The sequence below is a fragment of the Simochromis diagramma genome, unplaced genomic scaffold (assembly GCF_900408965.1).
Source record: "Simochromis diagramma unplaced genomic scaffold, fSimDia1.1 OVJJ01000293.1, whole genome shotgun sequence".
Lineage (NCBI taxonomy): Eukaryota > Metazoa > Chordata > Actinopteri > Cichliformes > Cichlidae > Simochromis > Simochromis diagramma.
In genome coordinates, this window is record NW_024386801.1 from 10,272,380 (window position 1) to 10,295,399 (window position 23,020).

The following is a 23,020-nucleotide window of genomic DNA, read 5'->3' on the forward strand; positions in this document are numbered from 1 at the left end:
TTGCTGTAAGCAATACCCAATGGTATGAAAATTATCTTTCAACCCTCATGTTTCCACAGCTTAAGAAATATTCCCAGTTTTGTAAGGAAAAAAAAGATTAAAAGAAGATGAAGAACATAACAACAAATAAACAAAAATATGTTTCCCAGTTACCTCTTGATAATAAATTCATTTTATCTCAGGGGCATTTTGTCTCAAGTGTTTTTGTAGATCTTGTATCAGTTGACATGCTCATCTAATATGATGAAATAAAATACAGTCTGAAAGTTCTTAGCTTTATAAGCAGCTCTCTGTCCTAGGAAGCAACTGTGCTCAGCGGCCTACCGTGATCCGGCAAAATCCGGAATTAATATGAAAAAAATATTTATGATCATAATTAGAATTTTCACAAGTGCACAAACTAAACATGACATAAATTGTTTTCTGATTCAATAAATGTTAAAATCCAAGTTGCAATCACATCATAACTTTCATGAAACCTGGGACCAGCTTAATACCTGGTCTACTTCGATTTTATTGATTTCCTTATTTCATTTACTAACATCACAAAAGACTTGGTAATAACGCAGGTCTGACTCTAGCAGTGAACTTGATGGCATATGTTTATCTTGTTTATTTATTTAAAAATGATTGCTTCAAGTCATACAAACCATATTATTTCACCAAAATATGCCCTTGTAGCGACATTCTTAAATGTAGACACATTAAAAAATATTCAAACACAGATTAAAAAGGAGGACGCTATTAAACATGTTTTATAGCATGCTCATGCTATAAACTGGGGCTAAAATATTACTAACAGATTATATACGTTTATTTTCCTGCTGCTTTATACATTTAGTACATAATTTCCATTTCTTTAATGCCACAATGTCACTTTAGCCACAGTTGAGGCGCCGCTTATTTTATGTTTATTTTAACCATTTTGTACGAAGGCAGTTGTTGTGCATTGTGATGATTATTTATTGCAGTGCTCTCCATTTTTTAATAACTATAGCTTAAAGCAAAACGCAGTCCGTGAACCATCAAACTTTTACCCGTGGATCGCAGAACAATAGCCACATGGTTGTAACAGCAGCTGTTCACCTCGTGACTCGCCTCATCTGTTTCACTTCACTTTCACACTCCTGCTGCAAATACTGGCACTTGGAACAGTCGACACAATGTTCGTTTTTCTTCTGCTCTTTGCGGCCTCTGTAACGTCAGCTTTTCGCCTGTCTGATCAAGGTAAGTCGCTTATTTTGTTTGGTAAAGTCCGCTTTACATTCTTATTCCTTTAGTGCTTTTTTGCTTTGACATTTGCGCTACACCAGCTTTCGCTTTCATATTTACGGCCATGGCGTCTCTTCTATTGTTTCATGTTCTTTATCGGACACTTTTTAACATTTTTTTTAACATGGATTATTTACAGACGAGTTTCACTTCAAGTCATGGATGGCACAGGTAGGTTATAGCGCCGTGACATAAGCAAAAGATTGCGCTCAGTATGTTGTTATGAGGAAGTTGTCTGGTGAGAAAATCATAGTAACAACGTGGCTCAAGTGGGTACTGCATCAAACTTAAAAATAAATGTCTAAATCAACACCCTTCCTCCATGTACAGTACAACAAAGGGTACAACTTGAAGGAGTACTACCAAAGACTGCAGATATTCACAGAGAACAAGAAGAGGATTGACAAACACAATGAAGGAAACCACTCGTTCACAAGTAAGACCTCTTTGTGTTTGCATTAACGTTTTGTTTCACGTGGCTCATCCTAAAGTGCTTTCACCTGCATTTCCTCTCTTCCTGCAGTGGCACTGAACCAGTTTTCAGACATGACATTCAGTGAATTTCGAAAGTCCTTCCTCATGTCTGAGCCTCAGGTAATGATGCTCATACAAGAAGCATTTTGCAATGATGATTAAGCTGTTGTTGGGGTTTTTTTGACAAGTTGATTTTTGCAGAACTGCTCTGCCACCAAAGGGAACTACTTCAGCAGCAATGGGCCGCTACCAGACTCCATCGACTGGAGAAAGAAAGGGAATTATGTGACCCCAGTGAAGAATCAGGTGAGTCTGAACCTCAGACATCCACATGCATGGTTGCTCAGTCAGACAGTAGATTAAAAAAAAAAACATTATAGTAATAGTAAAATAAAATGTTTATAATTAAAAAGGAAAGCCTTTAAGGGGATGCAGTTTCCCCACAATGCAGTGAAAAATGTTACTGTTGCATGTCGAGAACAGGTTAACTAAACTTACTTGCTGAGTGGCATTGCAAAAACTGTTTGCCCTTAAATAGTTTATCCAGTGTTCCTCCAAACAAAACATGTCAACAGGTCTGCTGTAAGAAAAAGGCCCAGTGTTAAGTTGAGTTTGTGGGATTTTTTTTAGTATTTCTTTCAGTGCATAAAATCTTTACTAAGATCTTTGTGTGTGTGTGTGTGTGTGTGTGTGTGTGTGTGTGTGTGTGTGTGTGTGTGTGTGTGTGTGTGTGTGTGTGTGTGTGTGTGTTTACGGCAAAGGGAGGCTGTGGTAGTTGCTGGACGTTTTCCACCACTGGCTGTTTGGAGTCTGTAACTGCCATTAACAAGGGGAAGCTTGTACCGCTGGTGACTTGTTTTTTATTAGCTGATTACGTATCAAAAATTGCACTTCATGACAAAGCATAATGACTAACTTTACTGCCTATTGCGTTAACTAGTCAGAACAACAGCTGGTAGACTGCGCTCAAGATTTCAACAACCATGGATGCAATGGGCGAGTCAAACATTTCCTACCTTCCCCTTTAAAAGAAAATTACGTGTAATTACTCACTCGTTTAATAACATATTAATTTGTCTTTCAGTGGTCTTCCCAGTCAAGCATTTGAATACATCATGTACAACAAGGGACTGATGACCGAGCAGGACTATCCATACACGGCTTTTGTAACTATCAACTAAGAAACATTAAACAAAAGAGACTTTTCAGTTACAAACGGTTGTGTTTTATGGCTTAATTTATTTTAACTGTGTCTTTTTGTCATTTTAGGAGGGTAAGTGTGTGTACAAACCAGAAAGGGCAGCTGCTTTTGTGAATAGTGTGGTGAACATAACAGCAGTGAGTATCCATCAGGGATTTTCATCAAGGAAAAGTCTTTAATGAAGCGAGTGAATGATGACGTTTTTCTGCCGTCTGTCAGTACAATGAGATGGAGTTGGTGGACGCTGTCGGGACACACAATCCTGTCAGCTTTGCTTTTGAGGTGACCTCTGACTTTATGAGTTACCACCAGGGTGTGTACACCAGGTAAGAAGATGTCATAATTTCAATTTTGTCTTTTTTTCCACATTTATTAAAACATACTAAGTGTTTATATGATCACTATATTTGCTATAACCAAATGTAAGCAGATTCCTGCATGTTTGCTCCCATCATTTTTCCCCTGCAGTGTCCATGAAATGAATGGGGCAGACCTTTACTTGAACCTACTGATCAAGTCTATTATTCTTTTGATGCTCACATAAACACACATGGTCAAAACCTGTTTTTCATTTGGACAGCAAGTTTACCACAACCACTGCTGCTAAAATAAGAACTGAGAAAAGAGGGTTTAGAGTATTTCATTCAGTTTAAAATGTCAGTAAAGCTGTTACTTTCAGACATTTGAGAGGTTTAGTTCCTCTTTCTGAATAAAAGATATAGAGTCAGAGGAAACATGTTCTGCTTTCAGCACTGAATGCCACAACACCACCGACAAAGTGAACCATGCAGTTCTGGCTGTCGGCTATGGACAAGAAAATGGTACTCCTCACTGGATAGTAAAGAACTCATGGGGATCGAGTTGGGGCATGAACGGGTAATTTTTGTAATCAGTCACATGTAGAAAAATTTCCCTAAATATTATGAACCAAAGAAACAGAGTAACAGTTTTGTCCTCTCACAGGTATTTCCTCATTGAACGTGGGAAGAACATGTGTGGACTTGCTGCCTGCGCATCATTTCCAGTGGTGTGATTATTACATGTTTGCAAATTACAAAAGGGCCGACGATGAAGCCAGTTCCTTTTTATATTGTTTGTATAGAGTTTGTTTTAAAATCAGTTGCCTGTGCATCTACAGATGTGTTGTTTTTCCAAAAAGGGAAGAAGTCTTAACCCCCATTCAAGCACTATGACAGAAAGATCCAGGTCACTACACTATGAAATAAATGTAACTGAAATGATCATTTCATTAAAAATCATTCAAACTGTTTTGATTAAATTTGCAGATAAACTCTATTAAATATGTCGAGTTGTTATTTACAATGCACTGCAGTAAAAAGTCACAGAAAATAAAGAGACACAAATGTTACACCCCTCTGTGACAATTTTATTGTAAATATTTAAAAAAAAAATCGTAGATTCTATCCATTGGCTTAATTAGACCATTGTGACAGGAATGTTGCAGGGTATGAAGGGCATTGTCAGTGCTGCAAACAACGTTTACCCGGTAGCTTGATTTTGTGGCCCCGGTCTCAGTTGGGTTAGGGTTTCTGATTTTTTTTTTTTTTTTTTTAATGCAACTGGGCAGCAGAGGTCGCTGTTAGGTAGGTCTTCGGTCTACGATAGCCAGTGGTGGGATGATAATTTGTATTCATAAAATCATTGCGTTTTATGTAACAGTATCGTAGACGGTATTAGATCAGCTCAAAGTTAAATTTTAGGCTGCTTTTGCATTATAAACAAGTATAAAATGTGTGTGTGAAACCGGCCCAATGTGTTTCGTGCACGCGGAAGACTACATTCCCCATGATACTCACGCCAAATCAGCCTCGGCCAATAAGAAGTCCGTTTGTTGAATGGGCGCAAAAATCTGTTGTCTGGGTTTACAGGTACACATTGAGAGAGTTAATCTCCGGTCAAAACAAAGGAAAAAAATATTTAACTGTAATGAACGTTACTGAGCTTTACTCCAACGAGGGGTACGAGTGAAGAGCGACTCTCCGGGAGACAGGTCGCACGTCGTGTCTAGCGTAATGCTAAACAAACTGCTCGCTGCTACTTCATGAATTGAGCTCTTATTGCTAGCCAGCTAACACGTTAGCGCTGCCTCTTACAAACAATGTCCAGTCTACCACAAAATAACTTGAAGGAACAGCTAGCGAGGCACAGCAATGCTGCTCAAAGCAAGCAGTCTGTTGCTAAACCTAAACTGGGGTAAGTATGGCCAAAAAACCGCAGGGATAAACTGCTAGCTAACTGTAAGCTTTGCTAACAGCAAAAGGATGGATGCGTTTTGTTATTTACTGTACACTCTGTTTAGGGTGACAGTGCTGGGCATGCGATATGGTTTCGAATTGCGACACTTTCACCTCAAAGTCTGTAAGACTGTCTGTTAGACTAGCTGTCTTAACAGTCATATTGTTTTTATAATTCAGCTCCTTTTGTGTGTAATTTTCAGGGCTTTTTCTTTCAAAAAGAAGTCCTCATCAGGTACGACCAAGGTGGAAGTCCCTACCAAGGTAATCAGCTCAAATGCTTTGGCAAACAGGAATGTCAATGTCCCCAAGAGCGGTTTGGTGACTAAATCTCCTTTGACATTTTCAAACAAGCTTGAGAGACCTCAAAAATCCAGAATCAACAACTACTTCTCTGTAAGTTCAAAATGCAAGTTGGATACCATCAGTCCAGCAGATATTGCCTCTCCTGCATCCCAAACACCTTCAGTGGTCTCTGATATTAAGTCGGCATCAGCTCCAGCTAAATCTGACAGCCTATCTTGTAGCAGTAATTCATTCAATTTCACAGCTCTGGATGTGTCACGTAGTTTTCCTGTGGACAACTGGGATGATTTAGATGACTTTGAAACACCAGCCAAGGGAAAAAACAACTCATTCAGTTCAGAAGTATCAGAGAAAAGTGGCAAACTACTGCCATCCCCTACTGGGGAAAAAGCACAATCGACAGGGAAACTAAACTATGATTCCTTATTTAAAACATCCAAATTAACTAGCAAGAGTGGTAAGCAAACCTGCATGGAAACAGATGAGCCAGAGGAAAATGTCAACACTGCTGCAGTTTCACCAGGACCCAGTTTAAACCAGGAACCAGCAGACTGGTCAGATGAGGAAGAACTTGCCATTAAGATGAACAGAAAACATCCTGCACATCTAAAGCATATCTTGAGTGACAGTGAAGAAGATAATAATGCTGAGCTGGAACCTTTTACAGGAAGCACAGGTAACTGGGTGTTTATTTTAGGTATACACTGGTCAACAGATTACATTTAAAAACAAAAAAACACTATGTGCTACCATGTGTTACTCTATAGGTAACAAGAAAATATGGATTGACCCAAAGACAATAGAGATAGATGACAACTCTGAGCCTGAAGATGACCTTGATTGCATTCCACCTTCACCCATCTCTGATGAGATCATTTACGCAGGCTCAGCACTGGAGACAAGGTCAGAATTTAGACTTGTCTGCATATTTTACCAATCATACTTGTGTTTGTAGCAGCCAAAATGCTCGAATGTTCTCTTTCATCCTGTAAAAAGTTGTTACTGCCAGCAATCGCTTCTCTGTAGTGATAATAGTTAGATTGATGGGGAAAGTTTTAAATATAGACAGTATATAAGACAGCCTTGGCTTCAGAGATGGTCCCAGTGAGCAAAAGGCGTAAACTTGAATTTCTTTAATGGCCAGCAAGTTTGGTTCCTCTGAACTTCCTATCTGTGGGGAAAAAGATCTGTGGGTTTCTCATCTTTGACCTTAATAAATACTTAGCTGATGAACTTAATCACTCTTTCAGGTCATATTTATTATAACAAGAAAGTCATTTTAAAAATTACGGTTGTTCTAAGAGTTAGAAACGTATCACATGACTTTCTTTATTTTCAAACAGAGCTGAATCAGCTGATGCTCAAATTGGAGACAATGCTGTGAAATCAAAGAGCCCCGTCGCACTGCATGAACCATCCGAGCTCTGCTTAAAAGACAAAACAAGTGAGTGTTGTACCTTTAAAAATAAAAAATAAAAATCCTATACCTCATTTTATTCAAAAGTATGTTTTGTTTTTTGTTTTCTTCCATGTATTGAATTCTTATCAGATGAAAAACTTTTTGCTATCATGGAGTCCATTTGTGCTCTGGTTGACTCCATCCCTGAACATGAATTAATTGCTTTGTCCTGTGGAGATGAACTTTTACTGAAGAGGGCCCAGAGGTGTGTTAGCTTTGTGTGTAGTTTTGGTATTATTCATGGTGTTTTAATTAAATCTCTTTATGACCATAATCACCTGCTTTTATCCTGCAGGAAGAGAATTCTTGCAACTGGCGGTGACTGTTTGTTTAGGATGCAACAGCCAGACAGCACAGTGATTTCTGAACCCAGCTTCAAAGAAACATCTTTTTCTAGCAACGGTGTTTCATCCAACTGCTCTGTGCCTGTGGACTCCAAGAAGCCTCCTCAGCATAGAAGATCTTCAGTCATCTCTGTGGACTATGACTCTGATCACTCTGACAGTGTTATTGATATAAAGCCCTTTGATAATAAGGACAGCAGGGCAATAGGTGTTGAAACTGACAGTATCTGTGACTCTCCATCAGCACACAGGTTCACAAAGCCATCTTTTAATATATCTGAGAAATCAAGCATTGATCTTGATGGCTCAGACCTCTTCTTCTCACCCAAGGACTCAGAGAGTGGTGTGCAGAAGAAATCGAACAACACCCCAACGTTTGTAGCTGCTGAAGATGAAGAAATGGATGACTTCTATAATGACGACTTTGATATAGATGACTTTAATGACTCTGATATCCCAGATTACTTTGACGAACCCCAAACTTCATCAGCTGTGACTACAGCAGTGAAAGAGGGGGGGCCAAGCAAGTCCTCATGGGAAAAGAAACCAACAACACCTACTTCTGCTCCAAAGCCGTCAACAATTTGTTCTCCAGGCAAGTCATTTTGTACTCACTGAATCTGTTTTTGAGGCATCTGAGAACAGCCAATTGTTTCCCTCTGGTCCACAAATCTCATACAGTTCTAGATTGTTACACATTCCATGTGTACAGATTTCATTCTCCTGAAATGCAAAACTCCATATGAATTATATATTTAACAGAAAACGTATGTTTTTAAAGGTGGTCTGTCATACCTGATAAACACAGGATTTGATTTTTAAGGAACTTGTCTTTTTTGTGTCTCTATATTTGCAGAACCCACCTTCAAAAACCCAGCTCATGATCGCTTCAGAGGCTTTAACTTCCCTCATTCACAAGAGATGATGAAGATCTTTCACAAGCGTTTTGGACTTCATCAGTTCAGGTTTAATCAACTAGAAGCGATTAATGCTGCACTGCTGGGTGAAGATGCGTTTGTTTTAATGCCCACAGGTTTGTAAAAGCATGCTTACAGTAGCAGTGCAGCGTTTGCTGTGAAGATGTCCAGGTATCTTAAACTGTTGTATTTTTTAGGTGGAGGGAAAAGTTTGTGCTATCAGCTGCCTGCGTGTGTCTCGCTGGGGGTCACTGTGGTGGTTTCTCCACTCAAATCACTCATCGTAGACCAAGTTCAGAAACTCACCACTCTGGATGTAAGTATGCTTGTTTCCACTCGTCTGTTTGATCAGAGAAAAGTGTGAAGTGCTTATGCGTGTACTTGGAAAATGTATTAAATAAATAAGTTAATTTAATAGGTTTAAAAAAACATTTTCATTTTAACAGTTTTTCAAAACTATGGGTCAGTTCATATCTTAACTTTTGGCAGTCAGATTTGGTTCATTTCACCAGTTGGCCCCTGTCTGCCACTTGATTACTTGATAATGATTGGATTATAACATGCATCTCAATATAAGGCCCAGGGGCCAGAACTTGTCAGGCAAAGACTCCAGTTTGGCCCAAAGGAAGGTCTTTGAAAGTGTGAAGGAGGGCATCATTTTTGCACTGTTAACTGTGTTTTGTTTTTCCTGTTGATAAACACCTCCCCTATGGCCATTCAATTAGAAAAAAGTAATTATGTAACGTATAAACAATTAAATAACAACAGAAAAAATCCTGTCTACAATTGAAACATCTGTTTGTTTTTTTTCAAAATAATTACTTATTTTGAAAAAAACAGACATCCCGGTGCATACGTTTTCTGCTTTATGGTTAAATCACAGCCTGAGAAATGAAGTGCCACAGCCTTTTCTGAAATTTTACACATTTATTTCTCACAAGTTAAGTCCAAAGAGTCGTGCTGACAAATGTCTTTAATTTACTACAGCAGCATTTCTTTGTCATGTAGAGACTGCATTTGATTTGCTTATATTAAGATATCGGAGGGATTAACTGTGTAGTTAAACTTCCTTAGACTGACCAAAAGTTTTGCTTGTCCAGCCCACTTGCATTAATGTTTTCACTAACAGCTCCTCACTACATGGGAAATGGAACTGCGAGTCAATATTGTGAATGATTGAATAGTAATGTCAGTCTTGGTTTAGGAAGTTTTTTTATACTTCTGCTGTTTTTGTTTTTTTTTTTGTGTTTTTGTTTTTTAATTTTTGTTTTTATTGTATTGCTCTACATTTCAGATTCCAGCAACAAGTCTATCTGGTGATAAAAGTGATAGTGAAGCATCGAGGATTTATATGCAGCTTTCAAGGAAAGATCCCATTATTAAACTGCTCTATGCCACACCTGAAAAGGTGAGCTTTTTGTGACTTGTAAACTAATTTTGAAAGATTTAATTGTATTATAATTGCATAATTAAACATGTCTGTAACTATAAATTCTGTAATGCTTAAAACTGACTTATTCCTCACTCCCCCCCAAAAGGTGAGTGCGAGTAACAGGTTAATCTCCGCACTGCAGAACTTGTACGAGCGAGGCCTTCTGGCTCGGTTTGTCATAGATGAAGCCCATTGTGTCAGTCAGGTATGCTCCTTTGCTTTCATGCGCACCCAATCCTGCTGTATGCTTTTATTTTTAGCAGCAGCCATTTTGAATCATTCCATCATTTTAAATCTTTCAGTGGGGCCACGATTTCCGCCCAGACTACAAGAAGCTGCATGAACTGCGTCAGAAGTTCCCTAATGTGGCAATGATGGCTCTGACAGCCACAGCTACTCCCCGAGTGCAGAAAGACATCCTCAACCAGCTGAACATGAGTCGACCCCAAGTGTATGTCTTCACTTTCAGCCTCTGGCTTAGATTTAAAACGTGTGTGTGTGTGTGTGTGTGTGTGTGTGTGTGTGTGTGTGTGTGTGTGTTTTTCTTCTTCTTGCTGGATCAAAAAGCAAAACAGTAACTGAACATTTTTCTTCCAATGTGTTTTCAGGTTTACGATGAGCTTCAACAGAACAAACCTGAAGTACTCAGTGCTGCCCAAGAAACCCAAAAAGGTGGATGAGGACTGCACCAGCTGGATCAAGAAGCACTACCCACGTAAATAATTCAGTACTTTCTCTGATCCCGGTGCATGCTATTTTCAGAACACTGTCATAACTGCTGTGTTAAATTTTTAACTGTATATGAACACTTTAAGCCCTCACATGTCTGGAACAGTAGGTGGGAAATCAAAACAGTCTGCAGACAACAAGCCAAGTGGATTACTGTGTAGAATTTTATTATATCAAGTTGTTGGATGTTATTTTGGATAGAAGTGAAATCCCTAAGTTCTTTTAAATCTGTGTTTTGTCGGGGGTTATATGCATCTGTCCGTTGTTCTGATGCAGGTGACTCTGGCATAGTGTACTGCCTGTCTCGTAATGACTGTGATGCCATGGCCGAGAGTCTTCAGAGAGCAGGGTTATCAGCCCTGTCGTATCACGCAGGACTCAGTGACAGTGACCGAGAGTATGTGCAGACCAAATGGATCAATCAGGATGGTTGCCAGGTCAGCTCAAAACTCAAATTATAGATATTATGAACATAACCAGCAGTCTGGGTACCGGCCACAAAGACGAGATCACTAGATGGTTGCGTAATTTAAATCATGGTTTCGAGTCATGCTTGAAATCCTCTTTTTTTTCATTTGCTGCCAACAGGTCATCTGTGCCACCATAGCCTTTGGCATGGGCATTGACAAGCCTGATGTGCGCTATGTGATCCACGCTAGTCTGCCTAAATCAATGGAAGGATACTACCAGGAGTCGGGGAGAGCTGGCAGGGATGGAGAGATCTCTCACTGCATTCTCTTTTACTCCTACACCGACGTCCAGCGCATCAAGAGGATTATCAGCAGTAAGTGATAGAAAATCAAACCGTCCAGGCCAGTTCAGCTCCTAACATGTTTACACAGTGTCTTTTTGGCTTCTTGCATTATCGCAGTGGACAGAGAAGGCGACAGACACACCAAGGCAACTCACTACAACAACCTACACAGCATGGTGCACTTCTGTGAGAACGTGATGGAGTGCAGAAGAATTCAGCTGCTCGCTTACTTCGGAGAGCTGAAGTTCAACAGAAACTTTTGTAAGGACCATCCAGACGTCAGCTGCGACAACTGTGCCAAACCCAACGTAGGAATCATTTCTTCTATGTTGATGATATATGTAACCTACCGCCAGCTGTTTGTAATTGGCCATCAATGTTCCTAAAAACAGCAATACAAGATGCGAAACGTCACTGAAGACGTGAAAAAGATCGTGAGGTTTGTCCAGGAGAACTGTGAGAAAGTCGGAGCAAGGTTTGGCAAGACTGCTAACCAAAACAGACTGACCCTCAACATGCTTGTGGATATCTTCATAGGTACAGTACATACACAAGCAAGCAGTAAAAATGCATTTGGCAGCTAGACAAGTTGATATTCCCAGTACAGTTGTTTGAATTATGCGTGGTTAAAAACTGTAAATGTTCTTTTATGTCAGGCTCTAAAGCTGCCAAGGTACAGACAGGAATGTTTGGCATTGGAGCAGCCTACTCCAGACACAATGCTGACCGTCTTTTTAAAAAGCTGGTTCTGGATAACGTCCTGGTTGAAGACCTCTACATCACCAATGGTGGGCAAGCTGTGTCTTATATCTCCGCTGGAACAAAAGCAATGAATGTGCTGTCTGGACACATGCAGGTAAGAGGTCGCACATCAGCGTTTAAGGCCTTTACAGACCTGACGGGCATGATGAAATCAATTATCAATTGTTTTTCTTGGTGCTTTTTAATTTTCTTGCAGTGTGCATTACAAATTCATATCCTAAAACATCGGAATTTGTGTCATTTTTACTTTAAAGCCCTTTGTACACCAATTGTTTTAAGTGTCATGAAGAGAGGTAGAGTAGGAAAATGCAATGAAGTGCTGCCAGTCAATGAAAACACTACTGGCTCTCATCATTTCCCAGGTGGAGTTTTATGAGACTGAGAGCGCGTCCACCATCAGGAAACATAAAGCTGCCACGGCGAAGAACGTCTCCCGGAGAGAGGCGATGGTGCAGGAGTGTCTTAAGGAGCTGTTGGATCTCTGCAAGCAGCTGGGGAAAGCGTTTGGCCTTCATTATTACAACATTTTCTCCACTGCCACATTGAAAAAGATAGCTGGTAATTAAACTTCTCAGACACAGAACTTTTTATTTAATTTCAAAAGCAAACATTTTATAACTTAACACACTTTTTGTCACATTCAGAAAAGCTTTCTTCTGACCCTGAAGTCCTCCTGCAAATTGATGGTGTAACAGAAGATAAACTGGACAAGTATGGAGCTGAAGTCATTCAGGTCCTACAGAAATATTCTGAGTGGCAGCTACCTGGTAAGAGATCCTACTGAAGTTTTGCACATTGTAACTTTTTGGATCACATGATGGTGTGCTGTCGTCAACCTAACAGGCAGGTGGGCAGCATGTTCACCTGAGTTTGTGAATAAGATAACTTGAAAATGAGGCGGCATAGGAGCTTCCAGTTATATCAAATTGTATCTACTTAAAATCTCAGACCAGTTTAAATTTGTGACCTCAATGTCAGAGGTCAAGGTTTCTTAAAATCTTGTGAATGTGATCAAGACATCTAAGATTTTGGCATGTCTATGAGGAGGCTGACCACTAGCACTAGTGGTTGCCTGTAGTGTTTTTTTTTTTTTTTTTTTTTTTTTTTTTTATTAAAACTTTAACACAATGTGTGAATTTAAAAAGTTAAATGTCTTCTGTGTATCAGAGGAGCAGGCTGACAGTGGAGGCGACGGGTGGATAGACACAGGACGAGGTCGCACTCGTGGAAATGACGAGGATGACACTGAGTCCTCCACCTACTTCCGTAATAAGTCTGCACAGGGACAGAAGAGAAAGAAGGCTCCGTTCTTCAAGTATTCCAAGAAGAAAAAAGGATGTGGCAACACAAGCTCCAGTTCTAAAGGGTCTGTAGAGTGTTGTCTCACATTTCATCATCCAGTTGGGGATCATATTTGCCCTTGTAACTGAACTATTTTTCTTTTTTGCTTTCTTTTGTCTTGCTGTGGTGATTTTTGTGGATTTAGCCGTGGCTACAGCAGCAATAAATCCTGGTCGTCCTCCAGCTCCAGGGGTGGAGGTCGAGGGTCCAGGAGCTCAGCAGGTGATGCATCAGCAGCCAGGAGACCAGGATTATTGGCAGCCCCGATGCCTCAAAGCAGCCAGCGTCCGTTCTTAAAGCCAGCATTTTCACACTTGAGCTAGGACTCCTTCGTCCCCGTATCTGACTTTGTAGACTAGTAAGCTAATTTTCTAATCCAAAATGCTGCTGCTTCATATTGGACCAGCTAAAACTGCATTTTCTGTACAGTTATCGCATGTTTATATTGTTGTACATTTTTACTTTCTGTGGCTGGAATCCTTCCCTGCACTTTTGTGCTTATCTTATTTGATAATAAAAATAAATTAAAATTTTATTCATAAGTATCGATGTAACTTGTTTTGTTTTTACACAAAACCACACGAGCAGCTGCATCCGTTTTTAACATTTATTTCAAGTTTGAAGTGTCTTATTTAATGGCACCAGTTACAAGGGACTATTGGAGAGAAACAATATTTTATACTGACTTGTACAGAAGGTTACCTACAGTACAAACATTGGTTTTGGAATGGATCAGACTGAACAAGAACTGGATTTGGCACATGGATATATATATATATGTATATATACTTGTATATTTAACATAATTAAACAGCAATCTGCGATCTGAGGATAGAATGAGGCAGACTAGAGAACACGCCACCAGACATGGATATGCATATACACTCATTGACGTGTATGCACAGTTGTGTGAAGGTCTGTACTGGGAGCGAGCAAAGGGCAAAAAGCAGAGCAAGCTGTCTTGGGTTAGTTTCATTAAACCCTTGGTGCGAAAAGCACCATTCACATTAATGTGACAGGGGCTCTGGCCAGGGAGGAAATCAAGCCAATTAAGAAAAAACCACCTAATTGTGGTCAGGTAAGTTGGTTTATGTGATTGCAACAGAAATCTTAAATTCTGATTTTTATTTTTTTTTTAAATTTATTTTTTTAGCTGTTTTAGCTAATAATGACTCAGATATGTAGACAACATAACACGTCACAGTAAAGTGCAGTCCAGTAGAATGAAAAAAAAGCAACCTCAGGCATGAAACTTAAGATCTTTTTGTTACAGCCTTCATAACAATCGATCAAAGGTTTACAGAAATCGGGTGGTTGGCTGTCATATGAAATTGCATTTTAAATCCATGCAGCTTATGTTACTGGGTTAATTCTCATCACGTGTATTTTACTTTTACTAAAATTCATGTTTCATCTTCCACTGCAACCACATATTTTTTCAAAAAGTACAAACAAGCCAATTTTCCTTATGAACCATAAATGACAGATATGGCTTCTGTCATCTCCCATGAAGTAAAGTAACTGCAGAAAATGTAAACATGGCACCGCAACTGCAATGTAATGTCAGGTTAGTCACAGGAAACAAGCTTGCAAAGAGTTTTGCCTGCCTGTTGAACACTAGAGTCTAAGACAGAGCTGAAAAGTGTTTTTCCCCTCTTGGTTTGGGAGATTTAAGGATGGAGAAGTCTGTAGCCGAAAGAGATGTCGCGCCTCTCTGTCTCCATTCCTTCATCTTTGCCACTTTGGTAAACTGCAGAGTGAGGATCCAGGCACAGGGAGCAATGTTTTGCTTAAAAGTGAAACAACAGAAAACAGCAGAACAAACATCCACACAAGAGGTCTCTAAGGAAAATGCCATTTTAGAAACTGTGATTACTGATTGCAAAGGTAACTGAGCGTCTAAGCATTCGAGTCCAAGCATCATTGTTCGAGTGAGCACAACAGCAAATTGGGCGAATAAATTTGGCTCATCAAACATTAGTCATCATTAGATCTTAGTATACATGTTTTTCATACTTTTTGCTCTTACAGCTGTTTATTGCTTCATGAATAATGCTGCCTTTTTTTCTTTTTTCTTTTTTTTTTTTTAAATTGTTGAATGTTCAGAGAGACCGCTTAAGCTACATAATGCTGAGAGATGTAAAAGGAACACTTTTAAAAAAAGATGTCTACAGCAATGCAGCCTGGCTGGACTAAAGGGTCATACTGACCTCAGTGAAAAAGTAATAAATATGAAGTATGAAAGTACACAAAAAAAGTCAACCCACCCGCCCCGCTCCACCCCCTGGTAGGAAAAAATGTGCTTTTTTTTCTTTTCTTCACATAAATAAGCTCCTACATCAACAGCGTTCTTGCTAGTGTTGCTGTATTGATTCCATGTTTCCTTTTAGCATTGTGCTGAGAAATGTCAGTGCTGTTACCTCCACCAGAGATAACTATGGCCTGTGAAAGACAATTAGCCAAAGGAGTGGATCCAGCCACAATGCCAGCGTGCAAGCTACTCTGTCTGCAGTCAGGCCGTAGCCGAGGACTTATATGCTCAGATTACACAGGAGCAAACAAATCAAGTAGCACCATCAAGCCTTTAGTGGAGCAGCTGCAGGAGGGTGTGTGTAAAAAAAACAAAAAAGAAAACAAAGAAGAAAAGAAAACATTAACCCTGTACAGCCGTTGATCAGCCTTCAATTTCAAATTTACATGGTAATTAATCCTTCAGAACTTCTCTACATCTCTTTCTCGTCACACCTCTCACTTCTCCTCCTTCTCTGCTTTAGTCTGTCCAAGCCTCCACTCCATCACCATGAATCTTGCTTCTACTCCTACATAATGACACACTAACACATACACCTGCATTCGGTGCAGGAGGTAGACACGCAATACAACCCCCCCCCCCGATTTTAACCAGAATCCAGCAGCCACGACAGTTATTGCTCCCTTGAGCTGTGAGACGGAAGAGCCTCAAGCCTGACCAAGACACCAAGGAGCAGATGTTATCTGATATAAACCTCCAGATAAAGAAAAGATTCCTGTATGCAGTCTGTCTCCACCAAAGTCGAGATTTCTGGTTTCACATTAGTTAATTCTAGATTCATTTATTGTTTCAGTGTGATTTTCCTTAATCTGACCAACAGATACTGTATTTATAAATGCAGAGAAAAGATAATTATTGCATTAATAGTAGCTAATTTTATGCAATAGTCATTTTATCAAAACAGCCTCCTAGTTTTTTTTAAATGTTAAATTTTTAAGAATGTCAAATTACTTTGTGTGTTTGTTTTTTTTAAGAGGACCTTTTATATCCTTAAGAGTAGCTTTGCATGAAAAACAGCTTAAAATAATAATTATTTACCTCATTCTGTGCTTTAGTGCAGCCCTTCAGCTTATCTTCTGTCTGAAATGAGCTATTTCAGCTCCTCCACTCCATCAGGTGAGTGGTGGTTATGTGCGCACACAACCAGCACTGTGTGCCTAAACATGACCATATTAGGGACATCCGCTCTTACTGACATCATGCAGGTCCAAAAAAACCAAAAAAAACAAAACAAAACAAAACAAAAAAATCAAACTGTCAGCAGCCTGAAGTCTGAGCTTCTGTCTCACATGGATTATTTGCACATTTGTATACTCAACTATCTTAAACATGAGAATCCAGCATATATATATATATATTTAAATATCAAAAAACAGGTCCCCTTTAACGTAGATCCAGTCAGTCAGGCTCCGTCACCTCTCCAAATTCTTCAAGTAAAATAAGATACGATAAAGTTATGAAAGTCGGACATATGTTTTTGAATTATTTAGTATTGGTGGTACAATGACATTCCAGATTTAATTCAATCTAAACGGTCATTAAAGTTGCACACACTCTGCTGGTGGAGTGATGGGAGGCATGATTAGTGTTGAGTGGATCTGGATAAAAGCCCTGTTTTTTTTTTTTGTTGTTGTTTTTTGTTTTGTTTTTGTTGTTTTTTCGTTTTTTCTTTTTCAGACCTCCTTCCATCTTTCCATAAATGCTTCTGACCTTACAGCGCTAAAAAAGGTATAATTTAATCTCAATAACAAAATAACATTTCAGTTCTGTTAAAATATACATGGAAAACGTGTCAATATATATTAGGAAACAAACTAATTTGTACAAAAAGTACAGTATTACTCTTATTCTAACAATAATAATAATATAGTCAGAGCAAGGTTGATATGAAACCAAAATAAATCAAGAATTCTTCATACAAAGAAATCATTGAAATTCATCGAATTTCAACGTGATGAAAAAAAAAAAAAGCAAATCAAATTAAAATGAAGAAATAACAAAAGAACTGAACCAACGAGCACATTCAAAGTTCTTAATTATTAAAACCATGTCAGCATTGCACATCTACCTAGACTATCATCTACTGGTGCCAGTGACTCTTTGCTCATTGTGAGCGTTTTTCTAACCACGTCTGACACTACTGGGAAAATAACACTACGTATTGGTATTGGTACTTATTTCACCGTATCCTTATAAAGTGTTAGAAAATAACCTTGCGAACCTTGTATACAAATGTATACTGAAGTCTAACTGTGTCTTAAGCTATCGATAATTTCTATATTCCCAAAAAAAACTCATTAACCACACTTTCTGTTTTCCGTTCCACACGCCTTCACTATTATTCCCTTCAAACTGCTTTGTTTTTCTAATGAGGTTAATCTGCTGCCGACTTCTGATGGGGATGAATCGATATCAAGCGCTATTACACCACTTTGACTCATGTATGGTTCACAGCAGAAGGCCCTTTGACTCTGACGTGACTCACTTCCATCTTTTACTGACAAAATCAACTTCCTTGATCACCATTCACGACCCCTTCTCCTTCTGCTAATCGTGTTTAAAAGCAATAAATAAGAAACGAAGGCAACGTTCATCTGTTGCGACAAAAAAAAACATCTTCTGTTCCGGTAAAAGGAACTGTTTAAAATCTTTTAGTTCTTTGCTTTTCTCTTTAATTTTTTTTCCTTTGTTTTATTTGAAAAAATAAAATACCTGAAATGGCTTAAAATTTTAAAAAAAAAAAATTGCAGAAAAAAGGTGTCCTGGCTTTTGTAGAAAAAAAAAAAAAAGGAAAAAAGAACAACGTAAGCGAAACGAGGAGGGGGTTGAGTGGGTGAGGGCAACTTAAAGTGGAGGAGGGGGGAGAGAGATCCTGGCCCGGTGTTACCAGGAGTGGTCCAAGCTGTATGTCTGTCTGCAGGAGGAGGATGAGAGAAGCAGGGTTCATGGTTGGGACGAGGCTGCCCTCCATCACTCCGGAGTCCTAACCGTCTTGTCAGACCCCCGAACAGGTTTATGGACTCTACGACCTCACTCTCACTTGTTAATGAGCAACCCGCCCACCCAGCGGAGCTTGCAGGCAAACCACCGCCTGAGGGGACAAAAGTATTCGTAATGGAACTGCTCAAATTCGGGGGTCTGGCGGATATCAGTTAAAAATGCAATGTCAAGGTCTGACTCGGTGAGGATGATGAGGAGGAGGAGCAACACAAAGAGGAGTCCAATGGTCACAAGGAGCAAACGGAGGACACTTAAGACAAACTTATTCACCTGTTCCACCTCGCTGAGGGCTGAGTCCCCCCCTGCGCCCTCCTGTGCAGATCTACTGTCCGCACCAAAATCACCCCGTTCCCCATGCATAGGGGTGCTCGCTTCCGACTCCTTTTCCTCCTCAATGCTGCAGGGCGCTCCATTGATTTGGCGTGATACGGCTAGTTCCATGCTGTGCTCAGCCACCGGCGTGGGCAGGACGCTGTCAGAGGGGCTGTAGGCCTCGTCAGAGATGACTGCCATCCCCTCGCTGGTATCTGCGACCTGGCTCCGGGAGCGTGGTATAAAGGATTCCCCGTGGGACACTGAACGCACCGGTGTAGAGTGGGCACTGTCACGCAAGGACTCCAGACCTGCAGAGGAGTTTAAAGAGGAAATAAAACAAGGGAATCACATGAAGTAGGAAATATTACACACATTTTAGACATAAAGAACTTATATAAACTTGGCTATAAAGGGGCTTTATGATAGTGGCACAATCGTGAATAATTTTGAGACTATTTTATACAAATTTCCAAACCTGCCTGTCTCTCCAAGTTTTGATTGGTCTTTTTAACTGAAATTAGTGGAAACCACAGCACAGAGACAAGACTCCCCAGAGTGATATCTGTTGGATGCCGCTGATGCTTGTAAATCCTATTTTAGTTTTATTAGATCTGAGCGCTACATTTGACACTGTGACTCACTGCATTTTACTGAATGGTCTCCAACATTAGGTTGGCATCTCTGGTACAGTCAGTTTTAAGGTGGTTTTATTCTTATTTATAGGATAACTCTTTTAGTGTTGACATTGGCAAATCACAGTCATCCTTAATGAAAATGACCTGTGGAGTTCCTCAGGGATCTGTCCTCGGCCCTCTCCTGTTTTTTCTTTCTCTACATGTTATCCCTGGAATAGATCATTCATAGTTTTCACATCTATCTTTTTCCTCACATTTATTTCAATTTAACTGTTTTTTGAATTATAATTTTCTTTATTCCTCACCGTTAACCTCATTGTGCTGTGAGGTACATCTAATATGTTTTAACTTTTAACTCCTCTTAAATGTTTTAATTACTTTTTCTTCACTTATTCTTGTTATTGTTCTTCTTCTTGCTCTTGTTACTATTAAAGTAAGCGGTCAGTTATACTTTCCATCTAATGAGGCACTCACACACACCCTTTACTGTAGTTCTGGTACTGTTGAAAGGTTTCTGTTTGACCAGCAGAGGTCTGTTACGACATGCAGACACACAGGCTCCACTTTGAGAGCTGAAATTTGATCACGCTTTCTCCACAGTCAAGCAGTTAATGTGAATCATTTTAGAGTGTCTGTATTGTCCCAGGGGGAGATGTGTTTTCAAAGTCTGTCTACACAAACTAAAGAAATAACCATGGCCAACATATCATATGGATCCTCCTCTCCACCCAGTGTGCATTAACACAAATGAGCACTAATAAAGTTTGTTTGTTTTGCTCTTTGAAATTCCAATATTACCAACATTACTAACATACTCATTTTGAATCCAATCCAAATGTAATGTATATATCCTTCAACAACAAAGCAAACAACCCACACGGGCTTTTACACAAAGAGGGTTGGAGCGTGAAGGGTATCAACCCAACAGCAGGAGCGGTATCTTCTCATTTCGGTGACAAGGCCCAGAAGGACCACTGGCAGAGCAATACAAAATGAACTCAAAGCAGGCTCCTCATGCATGTTTCCAGACCAGAATCAGACTCTATGAGGGTGGCATAAGGTCCAGACCTCCTTTAGTGGCACCTGGTTGTTGCCTCCCCACTGCACCTGCTGTCTCTTTTATTTGCACCAAAGCAGAATTTAAAATGGTTTTTGTTTCCTAACTGGACAGACTGATATCCCCGAAGTTTAACTGACTTCGTGTTATACTGATCGACTATGGTTTTCTACTAATGATCGACTCCTACTGTGTGTTTATTATTTTCTTTCAACCCACCATTTCTGGGGTCAAAATCACTAATCTGCTACACATTTCCCACAGTTGAGTTTTTTCTATTCTTGTTTTGATTTCATTTCAATTCTACTCACATTGAGGTTTAATTCTGATTTTGAATTTTGGTTCTTATCTGTGTAGGTTTTTCTGTTATTCTAGTGATATTTTTCTTTTTTTGTGAAATCATTTTATTTCTTTCAGTTCTTGTCTTGATTTAATTATTACCCCAGTATCCCCAGCATATCTGTTTTTTCACTTGTTATTTATGGTTTCCTCCTGTGTTCTGCCCTCACCTGTGTCCTGTGGTTCATTCATATGCTGTGCGTGCTTCCCCTTTGCTTGCTGTGCTGTTTCTTTGGATTAGGTTTTACTTTTATTTACCTTGCTTGTGTGTGAACCATACACGTGCTCTTCACAATTATCCCTGACAAAATGAATCTTTATGGAATACATGACCAATTTTTTTTCCCCGGAAAGACAGTTATGCATTTATTTACACAAATGCCTTGTTTAAAAAGAGAATGTAAATATTGAAAGGAAATAAAAAAAAGAGAGGAATGGCATGCAAAACACACTGGAATCAATCAAGTGACATTACATTTACAGTATGTGCCCTTGCTATTACAGTATTAGAAGACCCCAAAACAACCGTCTCTGACCAGAAGTACCACAAGGCAGAGCTGCTACTTGACTAAAAACACTATCATCCCATAGTGCTACAAGCAACTATTGAACAGAGGTTCAAAGACGAGCCAGATATACAGTACTGCAGCTGAACTGGTCATAGTACAGTACAAGAGAAGCACAGTATAGATGTCAGTGAAGACGAGCTGTTGAGATCTTTGCTGACGTAATCACATTCCCCACAGTGTCAAAGCAGCAACATTACACCTTTACTATAAAGAGAAGGGATTAAAAATCAGCTTTTGATGAGGAAGCACAACACGAAAAGGACTTTTTAAAAACTGTAAGAAAGTAGGGCAGATTATGCCCGGCACCTAAGCCTCTGCGGACATGAAACTTAAGTCAAGTGAAAAGAAAGCAGCATAAAGGCTGTGTGAATGTCAGCGGCTATCTTTACTCAGAGTAGATCTGCCTCAGCTTATCCTGTGTTCTGCTTACAGCAGCGAGCCAGTGAGTAGAAAATGTGTTTGCCATTTGTATCTGCCATATTTAGAGCTCTAAATTTTGAACACTCTAGCATAATAAAACTTTTACAGAAACCACACACACCACATTATCGTGCTGTACTCTTGAAATATGACAATAGCGACTTAAATTTGCCTGTCCAATAAGCTGGAAGCGCAGAAGACCACAGGACTTGTATCACTTTCACCTCGCTCAGGAGGCAGAGACTAATTTAGAATAGAGAACCGGCCAGTCCATGTAAAGCACACTCCTGGCTGGTTCTGTGGTGAGTTTACCTGGAGGATTGCTGGGCTGAACGGAAGGTAGCGAAGCGCCAGAAAGAGGGGTAATCTTGTCAGACCCCTGCAGCCCAGTCAGGGCAGGGTAGAGGGGCAGGACGCCCAGGGCCTTCCCCAGCAGTCGAGGCCCCAGGCTCAGCACGCGAACTTTCACATCCCGGTAGCAATGATTGATCATACGCAGGTGGACATTCACCCGTGTGGTGATGCGGATCAGACACTTCACCATGGCTGCAGCGTGCGCGTGCTTATCCTGTCCTTATGGTCCCTTTCCAGAGTCCAGGCCACAGGGTGTGTTTGTGTTAGGCCGAAGGGTTCTGCTTTAGTTGCGGAGGTGAAAGAGTGGGTTCCTACACCAGTACTACAATCACTAGCATTGGCCTGGCCTGGTTTGGCCCCACCCAACCCAGTGACATAAATGGAGTAAAAGACCCAGGTTATTTTCAGCTGGCGTATTAATACCGCTGCAAGTCACCCAGTCAGCACACACACTGGTGGGTGGGTGAGGAGGGGTGCGGGGAGCTTTCTTCAACCCACAGCAAAAGACCCTCTAAGACGGTACACCTGCTTCTGACCTCTGAGTCCACTGAGTGGTGGTATGTACTTAAAAGCCAGGCAGGCAGACCAGGTCTAACCCTAACCCACAAAAGGGGTGTACACCTGCTGTGTCCATCTCAGATAACAGAAACACTCAAGCCACCTGTTCAGGGCCAGCAGGCCTGCAGGTGGGCTGAATAAGTGACTTTAGTTGCCACAGTATTGGCACAACATGCGGTCAAACATACACACATCTCCAAAATGCTGCACTGAAGT

General features: G+C 40.1%; 3 protein-coding genes across 5 annotated transcripts in view; 2 read left to right on the forward strand and 1 right to left on the reverse strand.

The window, feature by feature from the left end:
- Window positions 1-1,062: 1,062 nt before the first annotated feature.
- On the forward strand, window positions 1,063-4,243 carry ctsh (cathepsin H). The gene is made up of 12 exons (XM_040025695.1): window positions 1,063-1,227; window positions 1,412-1,443; window positions 1,603-1,708; window positions 1,796-1,866; window positions 1,948-2,052; window positions 2,508-2,594; window positions 2,687-2,742; window positions 2,831-2,912; window positions 3,016-3,084; window positions 3,167-3,273; window positions 3,698-3,823; window positions 3,911-4,243. Exons 1-12 carry the CDS (start codon window positions 1,164-1,166, stop codon window positions 3,978-3,980), a joined length of 975 nt encoding a protein of 324 aa, XP_039881629.1. The 5' UTR covers window positions 1,063-1,163; the 3' UTR covers window positions 3,981-4,243.
- A 493-nt stretch (window positions 4,244-4,736) lies between these two features.
- Window positions 4,737-13,786, forward strand: blm (BLM RecQ like helicase). 2 transcript variants are annotated; one of them, XM_040025692.1, is made up of 22 exons: window positions 4,737-5,161; window positions 5,406-5,466; window positions 5,557-6,184; window positions 6,276-6,411; window positions 6,852-6,952; window positions 7,058-7,172; window positions 7,263-7,906; window positions 8,168-8,344; window positions 8,426-8,544; window positions 9,523-9,636; window positions 9,767-9,865; window positions 9,963-10,111; window positions 10,269-10,375; window positions 10,666-10,826; window positions 10,978-11,173; window positions 11,261-11,451; window positions 11,536-11,680; window positions 11,800-11,999; window positions 12,268-12,463; window positions 12,550-12,672; window positions 13,073-13,271; window positions 13,392-13,786. In XM_040025692.1, the coding sequence occupies exons 1-22, from the start codon at window positions 5,067-5,069 to the stop codon at window positions 13,567-13,569; spliced, it is 4,134 nt and encodes a 1,377-aa protein (XP_039881626.1). In that variant the 5' UTR covers window positions 4,737-5,066; the 3' UTR covers window positions 13,570-13,786. The 2 variants fall into 2 exon arrangements, with proteins under 2 accessions (XP_039881626.1, XP_039881625.1); XM_040025691.1 differs by having other exon boundaries at window positions 5,406-6,184.
- Window positions 13,787-18,298: 4,512 nt separating this feature from the next.
- Window positions 18,299-23,020, reverse strand: part of LOC120729801 (FERM domain-containing protein 5) — a 65,505-nt gene continuing 60,783 nt past the window's right edge. For both annotated transcript variants that reach the window (XM_040025699.1, XM_040025698.1), the window contains one exon: window positions 18,299-19,180. In XM_040025699.1, coding sequence (XP_039881633.1) covers window positions 18,594-19,180 — 587 coding nt within the window. In that variant the 3' untranslated portion in view covers window positions 18,299-18,593. The remainder of the gene's footprint in view (window positions 19,181-23,020) is intronic.

Excerpts from the sequence above, each read along its gene's own strand:
- ctsh (XM_040025695.1), top strand. The coding sequence starts at position 1,164 with ATGTTCGTTTTTCTTCTGCTCTTTGCGGCCTCTGTAACGTCAGCTTTT. Across the intron at positions 2,595-2,686 it reads AGGGGAAGCTTGTACCGCTG|TCAGAACAACAGCTGGTAGA; the intron begins GTGACTTGTTTT and ends TGCGTTAACTAG. Across the intron at positions 2,743-2,830 it reads AACAACCATGGATGCAATGG|TGGTCTTCCCAGTCAAGCAT; the intron begins GCGAGTCAAACA and ends TTTGTCTTTCAG.
- blm (XM_040025691.1), top strand. The coding sequence starts at position 5,067 with ATGTCCAGTCTACCACAAAATAACTTGAAGGAACAGCTAGCGAGGCAC. Across the intron at positions 8,345-8,425 it reads GTTTGTTTTAATGCCCACAG|GTGGAGGGAAAAGTTTGTGC; the intron begins GTTTGTAAAAGC and ends TGTATTTTTTAG. Across the intron at positions 11,681-11,799 it reads GCTTGTGGATATCTTCATAG|GCTCTAAAGCTGCCAAGGTA; the intron begins GTACAGTACATA and ends CTTTTATGTCAG.